The sequence below is a fragment of the Emydura macquarii genome, unplaced genomic scaffold (genome assembly GCF_026122565.2).
Source record: "Emydura macquarii macquarii isolate MOO-44397 ecotype Brisbane River unplaced genomic scaffold, CSIRO-AGI_Emac_v2 contig_2676, whole genome shotgun sequence".
Taxonomy (NCBI): Eukaryota; Metazoa; Chordata; order Testudines; family Chelidae; genus Emydura; species Emydura macquarii.
The window spans coordinates 45678853-45703728 of NW_027132813.1; the positions used below are offsets into that span (position 1 = coordinate 45678853).

Here is a 24876-nt window from a genome sequence, read left to right on the forward strand (position 1 = left end):
TTGTTGGGGTTTATAGCCCACCGACGCTTTTTTATACCTTTTATGACTGCCTGCAAGGCTTTTTGCCTGGGGGAGGGGGGTGGTTATTTGAGGTTAGTAAGATGTTATTAATGTAGTGAAAGAGGCGTACCTTTTTTGGGAGCGTTATTTGTTGCAGGTCCTGGTCCACGAGTTCGTGGCACAGGGTGGGGGAGTGAAGATATTTTTGTGGGAGAACTTGGAATGTAAATTGGCGAGAATTTTAAGTAAAAGCAAATTGGTTTTGACTATTTTGTTGGATAGGAATTGAGAAAAAGGCATTAGCAAGCTTTATTATCGCATGCCATGCACCACCTGCCCATACCACATTTTTAGTTAAAGTAACGATGTTGGGGACTGTGGCAGCCAAGGGTGGCACGTGCTTGTTTAGGACCCAGTAGTTTACCGTTATTTGCCATGAGCTGTTTGGCTTGCGCACCGGCCACACCGGGCTGTTGAAGGGACTTGTGGCTGGTCTGATAATTTTAACAGCCAGCAAAGCCTGGACTGTGTTACCAGTTTCAGTATGACCCCCAGGCAAACGATACTGTGGGGTCATAATGGGCATTGGGGGAGGGGGAATAACCAAGGGTTTTTATTTTTCATAACTCCAGAGGACTGGCTTAACAGCTTTTAAAGAGGGGGATTGACCAAATATGAAGGTACCCCAGTTAATGTGGACTGTTTTACCCAGGAATACATCCATGCTAATTATGTACTCCTGTATGGGGGTAATGAGGACTGTAGCACAAAAAGGTGGGCTCCCTCCTATGGCTAGTTTTACTGTTACCATAATAGCTATTACCTGGGAGCCGCCGTAGCCTTTCACATTTACCCTGAGGCCCTTGAAATGACTGGGGTTGCTGTGCAGCAGGGTGACTTTTGCCCTGGTATTTACTAGGGCCATAACCCACTGCGTGTTCCCCCCCTTCCAAAAAATGGACAATTTTACATATGGGTGTAGGTTTTCCTGGGTATAAGCCTGAACTTGGGGAGAGACGGGGGACCCGCCTTCCCTTTATAAGGAGCGGGGTGGGGTTTTTTATTGGGAGAGTTTAGGGTACCATACCGACTGCCCCCCACCCCCCAGGTTTTTTTTTTGGTGGCGCCACCGGCACAGAAGGCTGCACCATTTTATTGTGAGGCTGCCACTTCTTTTTTTTTTTTAGCGCCTTGTAGTGCTTCAGCAGGTTTTTGGTGGGGATGCCATTGATTTTTTTGGGGTGGAGGGGTTATTTTTATAAGGGCCATAAACATTTTTTTACGGGTTACTTTGTGAGTAAAGTTTTTTTTCGATTTTTTTCCACCTGCCGAGCCCCCCGTGTTACGCCTTCCCAATTTTTTATTTGCTCCATTTGACTTAGCATTTTTGAGGCATTTCAATTTTTTTTATGGACCCGCCCAAGACAGCTAGTAAAGCGCCCTTCACTTTTTGAGGGGCATTTTTAATTAATTTGCTATGCATAGAGGTGGTTAAAAACCTCATTCTCGGGAGCATTGCACCTACCGGCAAAGATGGTTGCAACTGCTGCTGCGCAACGGAGCTGATTCATGGCCTCAGCAATGGTGCGCCACAGCCTTGAATGACCCATGTCGGCCTTTTTTAACATACCACTATTGTTATAGGTTTTTTGGATAGTCTCTTGGACCCACACTGTAAGAGGGTGATACAGGGCACCTGGTTTATTTGACAACGGTGCCCTTTTTAATGCCTGGCGAACCCCTGGGATATGGGTTAAGGTAACTAGTTGTGCCATTTCGCCGGGCGCTACATTGGTTTGGAGCCCCCTGAGTTGAAGAGGCGTACCAGCCAAGGAATTAAACCTTTTCCAGGACATTGCTTGAAATTTTTTATGAGTTTTATTATTTTGGTGGTACTAAAGGTTTTTTGGATATTACTGGGGAGCTTTGCATCGTCCCCAGTCCCAGGGACAGTAACCAATTTATCCATCATTACAGGCCGAGCACTAGCCTCAGGATTAAAGGGCGGGGGCATGAGATTAACTGGCAGGGGCTCTTGGTTATCATCCTGGACCACCTTTTAATCCGAGTCCTCCGACAAGGTGCCCTCCATCTCCCCCTTCCAGGTCACGGGATCCCAGTCTCCCGCCCGCACGACAGACCGTACTCGGCAGGTTTTTACCAGTTTCCGGCTGTTTCTTCACCTCTGGGTGTTGACTAGCCAGACCGCCAGGGCTGCACACTTATCTTCCCATTCAGCAGCTTGCAACACCGCTGATTCCACCACTTTACAGGCGACCATCTGCGTGTCTTTAGCTGTTGTCAGATCCTGTTGACATTTAACTTGACGCACTTGTTCCACCCGCCCCTCATCATCTAGGGTTCGGAGCGCCGTTGGAAGAGCCATCCCACCTCTCCGGCAGCCTTCTGCTCCAACCACCCTCTACTCTCCAGCCCAAGTTCAGACAGTGCCTTCAACAACCCTTAGGGCGTAACCTTCTGCAACTCAGGCCACGCTGCCAGTGCAACTAACCGGTCCATCAGTGTCACCACGGGAGACCACAACCCGGTGTTGCTTCACCCTGGGATGCGGCGACTGTCAGTTCCCCTGTCCTTTTTCCCAGAGAGGAGCATTGTCACGTCTGCCCTTCTCACTACACCGAGATTCTGTTTGTGACGCCATTTGTGCTCCGCAGGGGCGGAAGGTTTGTATTTTGAGATTTTAGTGGCGAGAAAAGAGCAGCTAGACAAGGGGGAAGTGCTTACAGTTGGATTTATTTGTGCAACACTTAATGATTAGGGTTACAAAAAGTAAAGCTGCCAGAAATGAGAAGAAGGCGCTTACCAGCACGAGGGTGAGGAGGCCCATTCTTCACCCTATGAAGCGAGTTGCAATCAGGGAACTGACCCGCCCGGGGCATCCGCTAGCGCCTCGACGGATTTAAGGAGAGCCTTATGGGCAGGGCAGCACCTGGGGGTCCTATTATACCCCTCTTTCCCTGATTCTAGCAATGAGCTTCACCTAGCGATAGGTTACGTATATTTTAATCCACGTAGGGATTGGGCCTTAACACTTGTTTTTTGTTAGTTTATGGGCAGTTAACTAGGGACCACCCTTATAAACTGACGTTAGTTGCAATAAGCTGACGGTAGTTATATTATTGCTGAAGCTGACCTTTAGCTGGTTTAAACTGGTCTTGCGGTTAGCCGTTTACTGCTAAAGCTGACGAGGGTTTTTTTAGACCTAGTCTTGTGATTGAGTTATTTTTGCTTTTATTCATTCTGAGGGTATTTTTAAGCCTGGCCCACAAGGGGCCTGCTATTGTGCACAAAGCCTACTAGGGATTTTAGGGCCTCACCTTTGCCATGCTTAGCTGTCCTTGCGTTACAATATTTTTGCGCGCCCTACACCTCCCCCTTGTCCCCCTTGTCCCCCTTGTCCCAAAAAGATCAATTTTTGGGGAGGGATGGGGTAAAGAATTTTCCATGAAAAACATTTGCTTCAGAAAAAATAACATTTTTTTAAAATAAAACCTGAATGAATAATTTTGACCAGCTTTGATTTTTGTGTATTTATTTTCATCTGGCAAAATGAGGTTATATTTTGGCTTTTAAATAGACTAGGCAATAATAACTGTTCTAAGATACGTTAGCTTTAACAGTGAATTATATCAATTTTGTTATATATTACGACTGAGATTTTTAAGGCTGCTTAAAGGATTTAGGCGGCTGACTCTCACTCAAATTAAAGGGAGTTGAGCATTCAAATCCCCTCGTCAGTTTGAAAATCTCAACATATCACTTCTGCATTAGTTTGATTTAGCTAATTTTAATTTTAAAATTTTTTTAGGGAAGGTATATTATAACTGGGTTTGACAATGCATTGCCTTACAGCCATAATTTTATAAATGTATAGTTCCTTTTATCCCAAAGGATCATAAAGCGTTATAAACAAATTACAAGCTATCATCAAGTCCTTAAGGATACACAACTCCCATTGAAGCCAACAGGTGTTTTGTCCAAATAAGGACTGTACAATCAGACTGTACATAATATTGTGAATACAAATAGGTATCATTCACCCATCCTTGAAACAGCAGCTATTTAACAGCCCACATCCATGACACATAACATTTTAGCGGCAAAAATAAAGAATACATTATCCATCTGAAACTGCACAAGGAATTTTTGGACAAAATGTTATTGCTCTGATTGAAAATGTTCCACTGAAACTATTTTTCAACTGCAGATTGGGTGTCCGACTAAATTAATTTGCTTTTGCAAAAAGTGTCTGCTTTCCACAGAAAATGTTGACTTTTTGGTAAAAGCTAATCACCTGAAGACCAAAAAAGTTTGGCTGGGAACCAAAACTTTCAATTCAGAAATGTTGCGACATTTCATTTCAACAGCTTTAATCAAAACAAAACCTTTTGATGTTGTTGAATGGAAATATTTAGTTTTGACTCAGTTTGACGCTTAACTGCAGCCTCCTCAGCCACAGTGATGCCTCATGGGAATTGTAGTTCAGGTGCCTCAAGGTCTCATTCTTTTCTGTGGGCCAGGGTTGGATGACATTTCACATGAGCAAAAGGATAATTCTGAGTTGCAATTTGAGAGATGAAAGACCAACATTTTGTCCATCAATTAAGCCAAGTCATAGCAACCTATGTCAAAAGCTTAACACTCAGTAGTCTTTCAGAAAAGTTTTTCATTGTTTCTTTTAATTTTAGATCATTTATCCCAGTACGTATAACTTCAACAAATCACTGTACTTTCGGTTACAAATTTGATTTGAAAGTACATTACAGACCTGTAATACAATTAGGGAAATATTCTTCCATCTTGATCTACTTCACTATGTTTTCTCATTGTCTTATGACTGAGTTTGAAGCCACCATTCCACACTTAATTCTTGCAAGTCAGAAATCAGTCAGTTCTGTTCCAAGCTACTCCTCCCTGCAGCTCCTTTTCACTATAGCATTATTAACATGTTGAGTTATTCCACAAGTTTCCTTCTGTGCTGAAATAAATTAATTGGAGAGGGTGTTATCTCTTTATTCAGCATTGAACATTTTTATTCACTCACATTTCATTCAAATTATCCCATTCATACTGAACTGTTTTCCCTTCCATATCACATCATCACTATTACTACTAGGGTGACCAGATAGCAAGAGTGAAAAATTGTAACAGGAGATGAGGGGTAATAGGTGCCTATATAAGAAAAAGCTTCAAATATCGGGAGTGTCCCTATAAAATCAGAACATCTGGTCACCCTAATTACAACATAGCCCCTGGTGAGCATGTGCAGATGAAATTAGAGAGTTTATATTAATTTATTTTAATTTCTAATATTTCTTTCAAAAAGCATGTAGGCCAAGCTCTGGGGCCTAATCCAAAGCCCACCGAAGTTAATGCAAAGACTCCCATTGACTTTACTGGGCTTTCGATCAGGCTCTAGGGCCCAGATCTTCAAAGGTATTTAGGTGCCCAACTCCCATTGAAATCAATGGGAATTAGGTGCCTGAATATATCTGAGGTGCTGTATCTACATGCTTTGCCACCAACTAGAAATACGTTCATATATATATATAGAACCAGGAGCCTCTCCTCACCTTTAACCAATAAAAAAGCCAATCGGGATAAGAAGAGACCCTTACACACACCTTACACACAAAAGCAGTCTCTACCCTACTCCTTCCCCAAAAGCATGGGTAAGTAAATGAGCCTTTGCAGAAGGTCAATAGTCTCTGGCTATCTTGGGTCAAGCAGAGGAATGAATTCCAAAGTTGGGGGCCCCTGCTGGAGCACACCTTGCCGGCAGCTCTCTTTCCTATATGTTCCAGCTTGAGGGTCTCCACTGCCTGCAGCTATGCTAGTATTGCAGTGGGAGAGCGATGGCCCATCAAGCAGACAGGTCACAGGCCATTTAGGGCTTTATAGTTCAGAACAAGCACATTAAATTCCTTCTGGAAACCCATAGGTGCCAAGTTCCAGGCGTGCTGCACATCATTATGTCTCAGTTTTAGAGACTGGCCTGGACAAATTCTGCTTTGACACCAACCTAAATTCACAGTAACTCCACTGACTGCAGAATTCCACAGGATTTGGCCCACTTTCCTCACCCCAAGTAGTTTAAAGCCCTCACTCTGCCATCCTTGTTGACCAATTTCTTCATTCTTAAGTTGTTCCACTGATTTCAGTGGAAGTTGGGGTGACCAGGAAGCAATTGTGAAAAATCAGGACACTTTTTTTTTTTATAAGAGGCCGGTATAGTTGCAAAGTCCCTAATATTGGGACAGTCCCGATAATATTGGGACATCTGCTCTCCCCAGTGGAAGTGCTTACAGGAGCAGAACTGAACCTTGAATAATAAGACAACACAGAACCCAATGGGAGACTCAGAGGAAGGTTCTGCCTTGGAGGTTTTTTGGTAGCATAAGAGGAGGTGACATCATTTAATGTGACATAGGTTAAAATGCATGGACTTTGCAGGAAAAGGTTAATATTGGCATATGTCTAGTGAGGTTGGTGAGGTAATATCTTTTATTGGACCAACTTCTGTTGGTAAGAGAGATAAGTTTTCGAGCTTACACAGAGCTCTGCTTCAGGTCTGGGAAATGTACTGAGAGTAACACAGCTAAATACAAGGTGGAACAGATTAGCATAAGAAGTTAACACATGTTGCAAAAGACCACCGAAGATGAAATGGACAGTTGAGACCTCTGCAGTCGTAGGACAAAGGAGGGCTAGTGGGTTACAGTTTGTTGTAATGAGTCATAACATTTATGAATTAAAGCTCACACCCTCGTCTTTTGAAGGTGTTCTGCATGTTTCCTTTGTGGATGAGGACTGAGACTCTCCCCTGCTATGATGATCAATACCTACCACAACACACCTGACCCTGATTTTTGGAGGTTGGGGCAGCATCTGCTCAGGAGTGAGATGTGAGTGGAGCCTAGCTCTGTCAAGAGGCAGATGTTGTCTCACCTGTCGGTGTTTGGATTTCAGCAGGTTAGTAAGTAACTGCAGGCTTTTCTTCTTTGCAGAAGTCACCGCATAGTTCATGGGGAGAAAGAGAAGTGCCATGAGAAAGGCTGCAAAGAAAAGAAAGCAACTGCAGACACACTTCTATTTTTAGACACTAGTTCCAGCAGACCTGGCATAGATACATTTATGTGAGCTTGGACTCACACCTCCCAGTTAAGATGTAGACATACCCTTAATGTACGGCAGGCTAGTGCCAGGTAGATCTTCACCCCAGCTTCCCACAAACTAAGCCTGGTCTACACTAGAGAGTTTTGTCCACCCAAGTCAGCTTTGGTCAGCTCCCCGCACCGCCCCTTAGGTCAGTGGAAGTATTCCTGGCGAAGATGCACTCCACCAACCCAAGGAGGGCAGTGTGGATATCAACCATGGCTATAATTACAGTGGTGGCTGTAAATTAACCTATATTAGGTCAATTTATTTTTTAAGCGTAGACGTGGCCTAAGTATTAGTCTAGACAAGTCCTTACTGTCTTACCATAGTTTTATTTAGTCAACTGTATGAAAAACAGAAGAGGAGGCAATCTCTTCCCCAGATAAAGGCCCGATCCTTTAATATACTGAGAGACTGTTGAGAACTGCTATTTCTTGTTCTTAATCTTCACCCACATTGGCTTAAATATCAACCACCATGGCAGCAGTGGGAACCAAAGGCACTCAGCACCTCAGAGGATTGGGCCCCAGATGATTTATTTATATTACAACAAGAACCGGATGAAATTTTTTCAGTGAATAGATTATTTGCTGAAAAATGAAGTGTCAGGTTAACCAAAATTGTTCATAATTTAGGTCAAATTCAGAAAAGAGTTTGGCTGGAAAAAAACCAGGGTAAACAAATCCGAAAAAGTCAAACTGTTTTTTAAAAAATATTTTCAAAACAAAATGATAGCATTTTTTGTTTTGAAAATTAGCTAGAATTAACTCTAAAAAAAAAAAAAAAAAAAAAGGTGGGGGGAGGACACCCAAAAACCAAATGAAACATTTCATTCAAGCAGAAAATGATACACACCCACCCCAGTTTGGCCACTGAACTGCAAATTCAATTATTTGCCAAGTTCTAATTACAATAAGGCCCTGCCCAGTTGAGAAAAGAAAGTGTGTGTATCTTTTAAATATGTGATTTTAAATATGCTTTTAGAACTAGTTATGGTCAACCATAGAGAGGGGTGCCATCAAAAATTAACCAGGAGCAGCTACCACATTTTTAAAGATATTAAACCCTGTCATCATAGGTGCTAAGTGATGTTGTAAAACCATTTTAATTAAAACAAATAGGCTTACACATTTTTTTTCAAATAATTTTTTTCCTAGTCTAGATAGGGATTGAGAGGAGCAACATATTCAGATGTGCTTGACTGTCTAAAGTTTATCCTACCCGGAGTTATGCAAACATCCGTCCGTTTACAAGAAGTTTTTTCCTCAGAGAATCTGTTTGTCTGTGGCTCCTGTTCTTCCCACATCAGGACCGAAGGCTTCTTCATCAGCCCATACGTGCCTGTCAAATTAACATAAAATGAGCTTGTTAACTTTTAAAATTCATTTTCATATTACTTCTAGTGTTGCTATGCACACAAATAAAGGTGACAGATATTCTGTTTACAAAGAAATATTACAAGTATCAGCTACATTTAGATAAAAAATGAGGCAGCTCTCTGGAAACGCAGATTTTCCAAATGTGCTAGCATTACGTACTTCGTATTAAAGCTGACTGAAAAGATGGTGAAAATGTTTTGCAAAAAATTTTAGAAATTTTTAATGAAAATATTTCATCAAAATTTCGTCTTGACTTTTACAAGCTGTAGACAAAAAGGTCAAGAAAATTTTCGAAAATCTTCACATTATTTACATTATTTGTGTGAAAAAAATGTTAAATTTAAAAAAGCTTCAGTCAGCTCTCTGCAAAATATTTCTACTGTTGCATGAAATAAACTGTGGGAAAATAGGTACAAATAATGAACAATCCATTATTCTCCAATGTGGCCTGGTTAAGCAGAGAAGTGATGTCAGATTGCTGGTGGAAAGTCAAACTGATTTTATGAGTTCATCCAAAAATATTATCAAATATTTTACTTAGGCCTAGAGCAAGTCAGAAAATTTTAACAAGAATAAAATTTCATCAAAATGGAAATGGCATTTTTAAAAAAAATGCCATCAGGGTTCTTTTCCCCCTGCAACCCATCCTTGTTAAGATACTGCCTTTCCCCATGTAATGGCAAATAGATCATATCTACACAATGTACTGGGACAAATTCAGGCCCCATTTAAATGGCTGCAACTCCACAGGGCACAGGAATGGGAGTCAGCAGCTGACTGCCACTGGGTAAGTCTACAAAGCAGCTGAGAGGTATAATTCCCAGTGCAGGCAGACGTACATGAGGTAGTTCTGCTCAAGCGCATGCAGTGCGACCATAGCGGCACGGGCTGTGGCTTGGACAAGCCACCTGACACCCTGAGTATGCATTTGCATTGTTAGTCCATGCCACTGTGGCCACACTAGTATTTTTAGCATGCTAGCTGAAGTGGAGCTAGCACATCTATGTCTACCCTAGCTGGGAATCACATCTCCCTGCTGCTGTGTAGACATATACATTGACTTGGAGACATCATTTAAGCTCTTTGCATTTCTATTTTTGCATCTATGAAATAGGATGTAACAAAGCACTGATCTCTAAGCACAGACAAAGCCAGTATGTCTGTTATGATGGCAGATCCCCTTTAAGCTCAGGAGTTACTGGGAGTTATAGTCTCCAGACAGGCCACAGGATGGAGAGGGGTCAGCTGGTCATCACATGACTGCCTGCTGGGGAGAATAAAAGGAGTTCTCCTGGCTCATCCTCACATGGTGATCAGGGGCTGAAATAAGGCCTTGGAGGAAGTACTTCTATGGGGACCTTCCAAGAGGCCTAGGAAAGGTACCCGAGGAAGAGTGTATTCTCTTCCCTTCTCATTTGTTGAAAGCTGTAAAGGCCTCTGGTAGCTGGAACCAAATGGTATGAGTTGCTTTGCTCTTGTTTTGAATCCTTTTGTGGCAATGAAGTTGCCCTTAGGACAGGGCTTTGGATTAATTCCCTGGCTGGTGTATCTATCCACCAGTTTACATAGGGTCAACAATACTTACCCATCATGGTCACGTGCTTTGAGATATATGGTATTATGCTTTTCAGCAGTAGAAGTGCAAAGTATGAATTAGGATTTAGTATTATTACTCCAAAGCTGCATGTAGCTCACTGTGCATACCACCTGGAGTTAATAGGAAGCTTTCCCCTTGCATCAGATTATTCTGCTCCAGCACATTTGATATTTTGCTCCTTTTCTTTCTCAGAAAACTGAATTTTGACTTAAAATACCTTTATCCCCCTGGCCTTTCCCATTGTGATGTCAATCATGTTGTGTTGCTTTGTCATGTAGTTCAACATAAGTGATGTAATCAGACAAGAACTGCTTTCCAGGTTTATGGCTCATGAATAAAACTAGAGAAGGAGTTCTCTAGTAAAAGAGAGAAGTGCAACTTGAAAGTCAAGCCTCTGAAGCATTTTATTTAGTGCATAGCCCAGTGACTAGAAAGGGGTGCGGGTTAAGAAATGGGTTACAGCCTTAACCCAGAATTTCCCTGCTTTTGTATGCTGTGGTCTGAGCCTTCTGTCACTTCAACATCCTAACCTTATGTGGTCTTACTTTCTATTACCATAATTGTAGCTATTGAAAGGGACTTTATACATTTAAAAGTCCTATATCTGTCTGGACCTTTTATTTTTAACCCACTATAGTTAGAAGTATGACCTGAGATCTGTTACTGAATGAAACTGGGTTGAGAGGGCGGATGTTTCTCTGTGTTTTAGTAATTTGCTTTGTGCATTGAAGCGTATAGTCACTAGAGCCAGTCAGGAATCTTCTGCCAATGTTTTTGGTTTTTTTGCAAAATGTGGTTTCTGCCAAATTGAAACTGAGATGGAAATTTTCTAACTTTTGATCTATGCTAATAGTCATTCACTCTTATCATTCAATAGTCTGTCAGTTTCCCCAATTGTTTGTGTGAAAGATTCACACAGCAACAGAAGAAAAACCTTAGTTTAAATTTTAAAACCACAAATATTGGCAGTGGAGCAAAGGGGCAGGTATAATACCTGAATCCAGTTTTAGCTCTATATTGACTACATCTCAATTATTTGATTATGCCATTTAATTACATTTCTAAGGGCCAGGGTGTTTGGTTTTAGCAGTAATAGTGGACTATTAATAGAAAAGGACCTTTTAGTTGCAAAACCAAAACTCTTTGGGCCATATTATCTATGAGCATGTCTTTAGGGATTAAGTAGTATTTAGTGGTGAAAATGTCTTGTCCTGGCCCTCTGTACAGGGGAGAATTTTGCACCATTTGAATAGACGTGTGCTTGTGAAGAAGGGCATGGTATTTGTGCAGGAACAAGTGTACTTGCCTATTCATTTACAATTTGTTAATCACCATTATTTATTTACTTTGTTCTTCTGTGTAAAGCATTTAATCCATCCGATCAGGAACCTAGATGATCCATTTCACATACTGACTATCAAATAGTCAAAGTGAAGAGACCTCAAACAGCTTCTAGCCTCTAAATTATTTGGCCAAAATATTCATTAACCATTTTTAAATAACAAATACAGAAAGAAGCCCATCTGGCCTTAAAATTGATGGTTCTGTGTGGTGCTAAGCATGGACAACAGGAGCAGAGGGTCACTCAACCTTTTACAGGATGAAGCCTGTAACACTCAGGCCTGTGAACCCACAGAGCAATGAGTATATGGGCCATCTAGCGGAGGCTTCATTGAAGGTGAAGCTACATGTTGCTACGTCAGACATCAGTAGTGATGCTTCTGTCAGACTTTCCCCTTTTGTCCCCCAGGATACAAGACTGGGGACTGCTAACAAAGTGGTCTCCAGGGAAGATGCTTCCCTTTGCATGCTGCAAAGCCCATCAGTTTGAGAAGGAACTGAAGGAGGGCCGAAGCAGCTCAGGGGTGATTTCCGTTCGGGGAGGAAAGTGGTGTTGTGGGGGGGAAAGAAGTTTCTGATCCATATTGACTCTGCTCATAGTTACTTACTAAGAGATGGGGCTGCTAATTTTCTTGATGTAACTATTTTGAACTGTGTGTTTACTCTCATGTCCTGGGCTCTGGAAAGGGAGCTATTTGAGTGGTGTATTTTTTTTTTAATGAAAGTGAGGAATTTACAAGAGCTCCTAAGAGAGTTAGGTGCTGAACTCCTGTTAAAAAGTTCTTGGGAGTTAGGTGCCTAAGCTCCTTAGGAACTTCTAAATATCTCATCCTAATAAATATGGCAAAAAGTGGACCAAGTTCAGATGCCTTTCAAAATGCTTTGGATAGAAAGCACTGTTCAGAACACATGCTGTCCTAAAACAGATCAACTTCCATGGCTTCACGTCATCTGACAACAGTACAGTCAGCTTTAGCTATGTCAGTATATGGTCCTAATCCCTGTGGTGTCTGAGTGCCTCACAAACATTCCTCACAACACGCCTATGAGGTAGACAGGTATTGTAGTTGTGGGTCAGATTTTCAAAGATACATGCATGATGTTTGTACACACACATGTATTATGGGCATGAACAGGAAGTTATAAATCTTAGCTACAAGTGCCACCATTTGCTTGTGAAAATGTCCTCCATGTCAGAGATGGACTCCAATTGTTGTGTTCCATGAGTAATGCAGCACTCTTCAATATTGCATGAATCCCTCCATAGGATATCTTTTTGCCTTATTCAGTCATAATGCCGATTACGCTGTGTTTCATTTGTGATTAGTGACTACCATGACTGATCACGGAAGTGAGTTAGAATGACAGGTGGCTGTGAGTCTACTTCTCTTGTGATCATGCAACAAACTATACAATGGAAAAAGAAAAATATAGTCCTTCTTTCCATTTGCCAGGGTAAGAAATAACATACTGTCTGGTCACTGATCCTGGGGTGAGGTTAGCATGAAAAAGTGAGTGGGAAAGGTGTAAGGGTTATCTCTTCATAAAATAAATGAATGTACAATGTGGCCAAGCCTGAAGGAACACAAAAAGCTGCTGCTTTAGTCATAGCTATAGCACAAATGCACAACCCAAATGTCTTCTCTCCCTCCCCATCCCCATTTATTCACCATAAGAGCACCATCCCTCAGATCCTTAATCATGAGACAAACTCCACAGACTTTAATTTTGTGACTAATCAAAGGGATGATGAATGGGGGAAGGCAGCCTTGCAGATGAAAGCCCATTATCTGTGAAACTACTATTGCCAGAATAGCTTGTCCTTTAGAAAAGGTGTAGATGGTCTAGTGGACTGAGCCTGGGGCTGGAAGCCAGAAATTCCCCATGGTTCTTTACAGCTCTTCCAATGACTTACTATATGGCTTTGGCCAAGTCACTTATGGCCAGAATTTCAAAGGCTGCCAATGGAATCCTCAGACATTGGTTCTGACAATAAATACTTCCCAATTGTTTGTAACCACTGTGATGGGTTCAGAGTGAGAGAGAGTCTCTCAGATAATGGGGCCCCAGACTATTGAGGTATTAACTCAATTAATGTCCACTGATACCCTTGTGAGGTAGATATTGCCTATCCCTATTAATTCGATGGACAAAGTGAGATACAGATAAGGTCCAAAACATTCAAAGGTGGTCAATGATCTGGGACCCAAACTGAGACCCAGACGTGAACTCTTTATTCACTGAAGTCTTGCTGTTTACTTCAGAGGGGCCCAGATTTCACCTCAGCTGTGTCCTGAAGGTATTCAGAAGACATGGCACTATACACATTGAATATTCAAAATCCTATAGTATTTTGAATGAAGGGAATGAGAGACTTAAGGGGAGGGGGAAGTAGAAAGAAGCAATTAGATGAATGATGGGAAGGTTGGATGAGCAATATGGAAAGCTGTGTGAAAGAAAGAGTAGAGTGGATAAAGGAGAGGAAAAAACTGTCCGAGGGAGAGGAACTGTGAAGCTGGAAAATGAAACTAATTAAATAAATCAGAATAAGACAGGGTCACAGAGGCTGAAGAAAAGGGAATCAAACACCCAGGGACAGTCTGCTGTTGTGTGCAGCTGCAATGAAGTCTCAGGACAGGCACAGGGAAAATGGTAGTGGTATTTGGCCCAGAATGTGGGGAAAAAGCAGAATAAAATAAAGTGTATGGAGAAGAAAAGAAAAGAGGATCTCTCAAGAGACTGAGGATGTTTGCAGGGAGCCTGGGAAAAGGCAGGGAAAAGGAATACAATAACCAAAAGCAATAAATGGAGAAGGAATGAACAGAATGGGGAGAGAAACACACTATCCTAGAACACAGAAAAGGCTGTGATTTTCTGTATAATACACTGCAAAGTGCTAACCTTGGGGCTACCCTGGGAGTCCATCCAGAAGTTCCAACAGGAGTGCAAGGCCCTGATCCTGCAATCAGCTCCATGCAGTGGAGTGCTGTGTGTACACACACACACACCACCTGCGCCTAAGTTCCCAGCTTCTGAGTGACATGGGCCAGCACAGACACATGTCACTTGTGCTCAAATCTGCACTGGTGCCATTCAAGCTGTAGGTGGTGGTCTTTAAAATCTGAACAGTCTGGGACTGGGTTATCTGAAACCCTTTTTCACCATGTATCCTGCCCCAGCAGTTAAGGTTGGCTGGGAAATCTGAGAACTCCATGCATGTTGGCAGAGTGCTCTTGTGTGAGACCTGCTGTCTCTGGAATTCTTTCGACTTGGCAAAAGCTAGGGCCAGGTGACCTTCAAGGCAGGCTGCAATAAGTACTGATTTTCATTTAGCATTTGACTAACCCTTTGTATACTGTGCCCTAACTCCTGTGTTTAGTAGGAAGGCTGGGTGACATTGTGACAAGCACTATAAGACTTAATCACCCTAATAGGCAAGCATTGTGTTTTGTTTTGCCTATATCTTTTCTGGGCTGGAAAGAGCCTGCTTCACATTCATATTTAGCCTTAAGGATCTTCCCAGTTTTTCCTTGGTTTATTGTGCTATCCTCCAGGTCTCACATTGCAGCCAGCGTTGAAGGTCATAAAACAAGAGACAACAGTTCCAGGCAATATGTCCAGACAGCAGCACAAACATGAGTTGCAGCAGTCTCTCTAGCAGCTGGATTCTAGGTCATTCATACACCATGTCAGCAACTCTTGCAATATCAGATGCTCCTGGAGGCAAGTGATTAGGTGAGACTGTCTCATAAATGTAAATGAAAACATACGTTTCTAGCTCTCATTGCTTCAGAGAAAAACGTGAAAAGATGATCAGAGTGCACCCTAAAGGCTCAAAGGCCAGAAGACCAATAAAAAGAATCCCACAGTTCTTACTTGTTTAAAAATTCATGATTTTTAAACCAATCTCTTGATTTTTCTGAGCACCTGATTAGTGTTTTTCTCAACGCTGGTGGTTGGCAAAACTGCTTGCATGTAGATAAATACAGGAATTGTGTAACTCATGTCAGCAAAAGGAGCTGGATCATGCATGCATGACATGCTTACCTATTCCATGTGTCATCTTTGTATCTTTAACTAGACTTTCTTCTTGCATGATCTTTGTATTAAATCTTGATAGATTTTTTTTTTAAAGGTCAAAAGGGATCACTCTGATCATAGCCTGACTTCCTGCATAACACAGGCCATAGGACTTCCCCAATTTCTTGACTACTTGTCTGCATTGCATCATCTGTGTGTGATGTCTGCCTTTTTTCAGCATGAAAAGGCACCTGGATAATTGAGTGTCACTAGCCTGAGGTATGTATCCTTTTGAAAAAATGTGTGCCTAATTTCTTACAGACACGAAGAAACCTATTAGTCATGTAGACTGTCTCTTCCCCCTCTTTCCTGACAAAATGATTCTTTTTCCCAACATGAGGCATTCTACTCATGTGGAGATGATGGTAAATAATCATACTATAGACACACTGATGTCAATAGGACAAATGGTACAAGCAACTGCTCACTAATGTCATTGAGGGTCTGCCCCCAAAATATTTACAGACTCTAGCAAAGTATATTAGACTTGCAGCAGTACCGTTGGAGATCATAACACTTGCAGGGATTCTGATGGAGCTTATAAACCCACGAGGACTCCTGCACAGATTACAAGGTGACCAAGGAATCTGGTTAATTTTATAAAATATTCAACAATTCCTGTATGGGTTTACATTACATGAGGGGCTTGATTTTCACTTACACTAAGGTCCCTTTTACCACTGTGTCAGTGTAAAGGCACCTTAAAGCAAGTATTAAAGTAATTTACACTGTCAGCAGTATAAAAAGGCTTTAGTGTAACCGAAGATTCAGGTCTAGGGACTTAACTACATAGGAAAGTTATACCAGTATAAGTAAAGGTGACAATTTAAACTGTTAATTCTACCGCTACTATCCCTCACATGGACACTCTTATTGTGGTATCATACCATCTTTTTTCAGTATAACTTTTGTTCCTCAGGAAGGGCTTTAAACTAAAATTCTTATACTAAATAAGAGTGTCAGTATGCAAGTTTATATCAGTAAAGTTATATTGGGATAAGTGGTAACACTTTCCCATGTGGACAAGGCCAAGCTGTTCCCAAAGATATGTTCCATCTTTGGAAAACAAGAATGGAAACTGAAGTGTTGCACAACAAACCGTAATTTTAAAAAATCTTTAAAAAAAAATTCCACACAATTGTTCCAATGTATCTTATGCCAGAGGTGCAACTCCTGCCCCACCCACAACTCCAGGTCCTCTCTTCAGGAAAGACCAGTAGGCATGCTGCCTCTTGGGTGGGGATTTAATGATGTAGTAGAAAGACAGCCTGGTGCATGGGCCTGGTGCAAGGCCTGAACCAAAGTCAGCAAAGGTTATGCTATGAGCAAATGTCAGGCCCTGTCAAAAGCAGATGTGTGCCTGCAAGTTCACTGTCTGGTACATGAACTCAGCACCAGTATTGCTAACATTGCTAAAACACACTGAATATGTAAATGCATTCTGGCAGGCTAGAACAAGAACACCCCAGCCAAGCAGATGGTTTGACAGAAGTGATGACTAGGGATGTTTTTATCTGAAACATCAGGAGAAAGGTACAAAGGGAGGTAACAAACATTTCATGAAACACACAAGGTGGTACATAAGTTGTTTATCCCAGATTGTTTGTTTCAGTCTCTAAATAATGGGATGCCTTGCCTTAGCGCTTTGTTTGGCCTAGGAGGGGACACAGTCCTGCCATGCACTGAGCTGATCTGTTGTCACGGGCATACATGTATTAGTGGTCTTGTAAAGTCTGGGATACTAGTACTGTGCTTTGTCGGCTATAAACCTGGCCAAGTGCCTTCACCACTGAACTGAGTCTGTTCGTCTTGGGTAGTTGGATCAAAGTATGCTGTAGGGTCTACCTGATCAGAGCCAGTGCAACATGCAGAGAACACACACACACACACACACACACACACAACAACTGACTGTATGTGGTTTTTGGTTTTGCTTCCAAGCAGTTGATGACAGGAGTTTGGATTTCACCAGTCAATGCCACAACTATTTAATCAACCCCACCAAAAAAACCTTGACCTTTCACATGAAACCTTCAACACTGGAATCAAAGGCTGTTGGTGCAAGTCTTTTTCACTGAACTAATGCTTTGATCTGCTGTGTAAGCAGGTGAATGCCTGCAAAATAAATTTTAATGTCCATAAAGGGAACACTGTACTAAAGAATCTGAAGGTAAAATGGCAAGGATCCTCTAAGTGAGAAATCTTTTTTGGGGAAAAGCTTTTCATTGGGTTCATCAAGCATACATATTCAATCAATCAAATGGGAGCAAAAACAAGTCTTAATTACATTATTGGGCCAGATCCTCTGCTGGTATAAATCGGCATAGGTTCTTTGAAATCATTGGACCCATAGGCTTCAAACAACTATGCTGATTTTTATCAGCTCAGGTGACCGAGAGAGCAATATCCTCAGCAATGCAGATTGACCTCCATGGAGATTGCAGGTATTCAGTATTTCAGATAATTTATTTGAGGAATTTAGGAATAGTTGTAAAAAAGAGACCCAAGATCTGTCCAGTTCAGTATTCCGTCATTGACACCAGATGTTTCTGTGGAAGTTGCAAGTACCCTGCAGTAGCCAGATCTGGGATAGTCTAGCCCCCATTAGATTAATAGATTCCAAGGCCAGAAGGGACCACTGTGATCACCTAGTTTGACCTCCTGTATAACACCAGCCCTAGAATCTACCCAGAATTCCTAGAGCATATATTTTAGAAAAAAATCAAATCTTGATTTAAAAATGACGAGTGGTTGAGAATCCACCATGACCTGCGGTAAATTATTTCAATGGTTAATTACTCTGAACATTATTTCCAGTCCTTATTTCCAGTCAAATTCCAGCCATTGGATCATGTTATATCTTTCTCTGATAAATTGAAGAGCCCATTATTAAATATTCATTCCCCATGTAGGTACTTATAGATTGTAATCAAGGCACCTCTTAACATTTTCTTTGTTAGGTCTTGTCTACACTGCCGCCGGTGGTTGACGGGCGATACGCAAGCTACATCCTGTAGTTTGCATATCTCCCGTCAACTTACTTACATTGTCATATCACGGCATCTTCACTGCACTGCATCAACAGGAGGCGCCCTCTGCTTGATGCAGCCTTACTCCTTTCAGGCAGATGGATTAATCACGTCGACCGGAGAGCAGTTCCAGCTTTGATTGAGTGGGTCTTCCACTCAATCAATCGCATTGCATCAATCACCACAGAGCCGGCAGTGTAGACATACACTTAGACTCAAGGAACTCAATCTATTTAGCTTACCCCTATAAGGCATGTTTTCTAATTCTTTAATTATTCTTAAAAAAAAAAGAGAGAGTCCTGTGGCACCTTAAAGACTAACATTTATTTGGGCATAAGTTTTCATGGGCATAAACCCACTTTGTCAGATTCTAGTGGCTCTTCTTTGAAGCCTCTCCAATTTATCAACATCCTTCTTGATTTGTGGGCACCAAAACTTGTCTCGTGATCTCTAACAGTTAAAAATGGCATAAGCCCTGAAGTCTGAGATTTCATATCCCTTCCAAAATGTTTAGTATCAACTATTGTAACCCTAAATACTTTTTAATTTTATGTGTGTATTTGGATTTCTAAAAAGGTGCCTACCTCAACAAGTAGCCACATGTACAACCACCTATAAAGATCCGTTCAAACCGAACAGCCCAATGCCCATATTAGGATGGATACTTCCCCTCAAACCTAAATCTAAAATTCTCCCTTTTTCATGTAACACTCCCTCCTGGCTAGACAGCTGAGAGCATGAAGAAACCTTGGAATATTTTGCTCTGCCAACCAATCAGGGAAGTAAATTCTAAAGCTGATTAGCTCTTGCTCAAAATCTGACTGCCAGGCCCCTCCGATTTAAGCCAAGAAATTGTTAACTCAAACACTTTTGCTGTTCTCATCTCTCACAGTAACAATGAGAGAGATGGTGTTAGTATATCCAGGCCGCCAATTTAGCCCTTTGTAGTTCACTACTGGTACCTTTTTAAATTGCATTTAGAAATGAAATTGGCAAATTCCCAAGCATAGGTGTAGTGAGAGAAATGCAACTAAACAGGCTGGCTGCCTCTTATAGTCCCAGGTGAAGTTTATGAATTTTCTTCAAGTTTAGCCTCATGTAATCTAATCTGGAGACAACCAAGCCATGGGTAATTATGGTGGGGTTAAGATCAGAAAGCAAAGGCTGCAATCTGTTAGCCAACTGCAGTTTTGAAAGAATGCTTTTGGCTGAAGATCCAACAGGGTCCCCTCTAGCCCCCCTCATCCCCCGTGTTCTGGATTTGAGTAAAAAAAGCCAGGCACACTGCCTTTGCATATGGCACTGATCAAATCTCTTCCATCTCTTGTTCTTTCTCCCAGCCTATTAACATTACCTCTGCAGAGATGACCCCAGCCCTCTGTGCCCCCACGCACCCCTGTCATGGAATGAAGAAGCAGAGAATCTGCACAGCAAGTGGCCCAGCCCAGTCCCTTTCATTCCTTGGCCTGCCTCACACCCCCTTGTGCAGTGGAACTGTTATTAGTCCTGCTGCTAGCAACCCTCCAGGTTTACCCTTTAGTGCATGAAAACTAGAAAGTGAAACTGACTAGACTATTGTCTAAGCAGAACAAAATGCAAACAATAAATGAAGCTAGAGATCTATGCTTACAGTATTGTTGCCTTCCTAGCTGGCTGGTAAACGAGAACACTCACACAGAGATGTGCTCTTTGGGGTTATTTCTAATATTAATATAATCCACAGACTTGCCCTAAATATTACCTTTCAGAGATAAGTGCTTTTCTATCAAGGTTTTCATTGTCGTCTTATACTCGTCCTCAGTTATATGGAGTGATGCCAGCTTCATGGTTGGAGAATACTCCTTCAGAACCTTTGCCCAGTTTCTTTCAGGTGGCCAGCATGCAGCAGACACTCTGAAACCTGCCTCGTCCAGGTTCCTGGCAAATGTCCGTCCGATGGAGCTGTTGGACACTAGAATCACAAACGCTCTCCCTTTTATGTCAATGTTTCTCTCCACTTTCTTCACAATCCCCCAGGAGACAACGATCACAAAGCAGGTTAGGAATGCAATGCAGATGCACACAAAAGCATAAAGGAAGCAGGAAAGAGCCATGGCAAGCATTAAATCTGCAGCCAGCAGGACAAATTGTCTAAAAGCAAATGCCATTGTTTAAGGAATTAGCCTGCTCCTCTCTCCAATGTTTGCTGAGAAATTTGGTAGAAGTCAGAGCGTGCAGTTAGACTATTATGAAACCAGCCAGCATTGCAAAACGTGCAGAGGCAAGTCATAGCTTCACTAGAAGGGTGAATCATCATCCTGGATATAACAAGTATGATTTCCAAATCACATACATTTCAGCAGGCAGCCAAGTGGCTGATGATATTTGACATTGCTACATTGTACATTTTATGGCCTGCTAGGCTGAAATCTCAGAATTCAGTTCCAGGGAATTACAAAGCAAGTCTCCATCAGGGCCAGTGATAAATCTTGCTTATTTTGAAATAACTTTTCAGGTGCTTTTTCTGAAATACTGTGTGTGAGAGAAATTGTGAAAGGCTCAGGCAGAGTAAGAGCAGCAATATTCCCAACATTGTATTGGTATGCTACAATCCTCTTAAATCTACCACTCTGTGCTGAAGCAAATCTGGCTAAAACCCAAGAGAACAGGGCTTTTACCCATATGCAACCAGTTTGGCTTTAGTTGTAAAATATCTTATGTAGAGAACATTGTGCCTCCTATTTACAGGGACTTTGCAAATTGGAAACTTTTGGAAGTAGCTAATTTATCTTAGAGAGGAGATGAGTAAGTTGGGACATGCAAAAGTTATACACCCTAATAACTAGTATAGAGAAGGTAGGTTGGGCTCTGCTCTGCACTACTCATAATATATTAACAAGGGGACATCCAATGTCATTGACAGGGAGTATATTTAAGACTGATTAAAGGAAATACTTTTTTCAGGCTGTGCATAATTAGCCTGCAGCACGCATTGCCACATCTAAGGCTAAGAACTTAGCAGGATTTGAGAAAGGGCCACATTTATCTGAATAACAAGACTACCCAGCATTGTTACAGTAAATATATATATATATTTTAAATTAATGAGTTTTGGAACAGATAGAAACTCTCATGCTTCAGGGCGTCACAGTCTTTGTAGGGGTTGGGAGGCAACTTTCCCTGTAGACCGACTATCCCATAACTGCCTACTGCAGGGTTTATTACCCCTTCTTCTGAAGCAGCAGGTGCTGGCCATTCTTATAGACAGGATATGGACTAGATGTGTTGCTGCTGTGATCCAGGATGACCGTTCCTATGTTCTTAACTCTGAAATCCCAGCTTTTGATAATGCACTTATTAAACATGTCCTGATTTAAAAAAAAAAAATTATTCAAAGGCAAATTTAGGAGGATTCCCTTGTCCCCAGGGTGTTGTTTATTAAGGACCAGCAGTGAATGGACAGACCTGCAGGCAAATATTGATTTTTTTTTTTAGGCCTTTCCACTCCCCTCCCTGCAAGAATGTATAGAGATGTTGGCTGTGTTGCTGAAGGCAGGCTGTGGCATGTAAGATGCAGCTCCCAAAAATGAGTGTGCATGTAGAAGGTGGAAGCCTGGGAAACCACATCCCTTTCAAAGCCAAATAATGAGGAGAGACATACACGCTGGAAAACCTGAAGTAGCAAACAGGGCAGGTGGTTTCCATAGACATTTCTATTGGGGCCTTCTTCTGTGGGCATCTCGTGTTTATCTAATCAACACATGGATGTTCTTACCCTGTCTCTCTGGTTTTCTTGTGGCATGCAGTGTGACATTTGGGTGTGCAGGCCCACTGACAGCAATTCTGGGCCCCAGGGCAGAACAGTCAGTGGCCCCCCCTGGAAAGGAATGGCTCGGGTCCAAGTGGGCTTCCATTGGAAGTTTTTATTTATTTATTATGCACCATGCGGGTTCCCAGGTGGCTGAGGTGGTGATATCTGCTACTTGCTTCCCGGGTCCCTGGGACTCCCCAGGGAGATTCCTGCTGACCCCAGGAAGTTTGAGTAGCCGATACTGCCTCCTCAGCCAATCGGGAAGCTGCATGGTGCATAATAAATAAGCTTGGCTCAGGAGAGGGTGAAGAGCAGGCGTGGCGGGGGTCTCAGGGGAAGGAGGGGGTGTGTGGAGGAGAGGAGGATACATTTATCCTCCCATCTGCCCAGGGGCCTTTTAAATCACAGGGCCCCTGGGCAATTGCCCCTCTTGTCTTCCCATTCCTCCCGCGTCAGTGGGCCTAGGGGTGGGCTCTTTGAGCCACTCACCTGCAGGGCATGGAGTATAGTACCTGTTCTGCTTAGTTTCCATTCCAATTTAGAGATTATTAGATATTGGAGACTGTAAACACGAACCACACTTACTGTTCCAGCACTTGCTTATCCACTGCTAGTATGCAGGCTTGTTAACTCACCATACTGACTTAGCAGCAAGCCATTTCCATTAGTTTCCTGTGTGGGTTTTCTCTTATGTGCAAGCTAAGCACTACTTGCTCACACTGGTGTGTGTGTGTGTGTGTGTGTGTTTGTATATTGTTATATGCTGAGAAAATCAAAGCTTCCTAAGGCATTCAAATGTCCAGTTCTGCTTTAAATTAATGCACTACTCACAAATGGCAAAGCTACTACTAAGTAGCACATCATCCTAAATGAGTGCCATTAAGATCTTTGTACCTCATTACTAGGCTTTGTCAGAATTTTTTTTTTTTTTTTGCAAAACAAATTTCAACAAATTTTTTTCTTTGAAATTTTTGGAGTTTTGTTTAAAAAACAAAACAAATCCAGGCTCCCCAAAACCAAACAAATCTTTCGTTTTTCAATGTTGCTAAAACCCCAAAATGTTTCAATTTTGAAATGTTTTCTGTTTTGCATTTAAACCCAGACGTTTAGGGTTTTTTTGTTTTTGTTTTTGTTTTTGTTTTTTTTAATGAAAATGGAGATTTTTTTTGCAGGACTTTCTATTTGTCAAAAAGCCACTTTCTGTCCATTTATTTGGACAGAAAAATTCCAAGCAGCTCTACTCATCATATCATCTGTATCACGGAGTTACCATGCAATTTAAAAACAAATCATTTTTTGGGAGCTTTTTTTATACTTCACTCTGTAAAGTCAGAGTCCCTCTGTGTGAGACCAGCAGTCCAGGGGTGAAATCCTAGCCCCATTCAAATTGATGGGAGTTTTGCCACTGACTTTATAGGGCCACAATTGCATCCCAGAACTTTTCCCTTGTTGTACTCGAGTTTGGATTGTGTTATTTTTGTGGCATTCTGCAAAGCTCATCCATTTGACAAGGTTTATCTGGAAGATAGAGGTTGTGCGTAGCCGGGTTTTGCAGTACATATCCAAGGATTGTCTATTTTTATTATTTATTATTGGGAGTGCTGTAAAGCCTAGAAGCCCTAACCTGGATCAGGTCCCAATTAGATATATAATCCATGCCCTGATAAGTTTACAGGCCCAGACCCTCAAAGATAAAGTCCATTGATTTCAATGAGAGTTAGACTGTGGCCTAGATCTTCCAACCTATTTAGGTGCCTAACTTGCTGGTATCGTGCTATTTGTACATTTTTTTTAATGTGATCATCATACAATAATAGAAGATGAGGGTTGGAAAGGACCTCAGGAGGTCAGCTAGTCCAATCCCCTACTCAAAGCAGGACCAATCCCAACTAAATCATCCCAGTCAGGGCTTTGTCAAGCCTCACCTTAAAAACTTCTAAATATGGAGATTTCACCATCTCCCTAGGTAACCCATTCCAGTGCTTCACCATCCTCCTAGTAAAAAAGTTTTTCCTAATATCCAACCTAGACCTTCCCCACTGCAACTTGAGACCATTGCTCCTTGTTCTGTCATCTGCCACCACTGAGAACAGCCTAGCTCCGTCCTCTCTGGAACCCCCTTTCAGGTAGTTAAAGGCTGCTATCAAATCCCTCAGCCTCTCCTCCTAAGTCATGTGCTCCAGCCCCCTAATCATTTTTGTTGCCCTCCTCTGGACTCTTTCCAATTTGTCCACATCCTTTCTGTAATGGGGGGCCCAAACTGGACACAGTACTCCAAATGTGGCCTCACCAGTGCCAAATAGAGGGGAATAATCACTCAATCTACTGGTAATGCTCCTACTAATGCAGCCCAACATGCCATTAGCCTTCCTGGCAATAAGGGCACACTGTTGACTCATATCCAGCTTCTTGTCTTCTGTAACCCCCAAGTCCTTTTCTGCAGAACTGCTGCCTAGCCAGTCAGTCCCCAGTCTGTAGCAG

At 41.9% G+C, this 24876-nt stretch overlaps 1 protein-coding gene across 2 annotated transcripts; it reads right to left on the reverse strand.

The window, feature by feature from the left end:
* Window positions 1-2743: 2743 nt before the first annotated feature.
* Window positions 2744-20775, reverse strand: LOC137164423 (uncharacterized). 2 transcript variants are annotated; one of them, XM_067565306.1, is made up of 4 exons: window positions 20347-20775; window positions 8401-8520; window positions 6970-7017; window positions 2744-4999 (listed from the first exon to the last, which is right to left on the reverse strand). In XM_067565306.1, the coding sequence occupies exons 1-3, from the start codon at window positions 20750-20752 to the stop codon at window positions 6995-6997; spliced, it is 549 nt and encodes a 182-aa protein (XP_067421407.1). In that variant the 5' UTR covers window positions 20753-20775; the 3' UTR covers window positions 2744-4999; window positions 6970-6994. The 2 variants fall into 2 exon arrangements, with proteins under 2 accessions (XP_067421407.1, XP_067421406.1); XM_067565305.1 differs by having other exon boundaries at window positions 6970-7076.
* Between the last annotated feature and the right edge of the window lie 4101 nt (window positions 20776-24876).

Bases quoted from the DNA above. Each gene is read 5' to 3' on its own strand.
- LOC137164423 (XM_067565305.1), bottom strand. From the start codon at position 20,752: ATGGCATTTGCTTTTAGACAATTTGTCCTGCTGGCTGCAGATTTAATG. The intron at 8,521-20,346 runs GTAATATTTAGG...TTAATTTGACAG, and splicing joins AAAGCACTTATCTCTGAAAG to GCACGTATGGGCTGATGAAG. The intron at 5,000-6,969 runs GTGAGACAACAT...AATTTATTTCAG, and splicing joins TGAAATCCAAACACCGACAG to CACAGAAGGAAACTTGTGGA.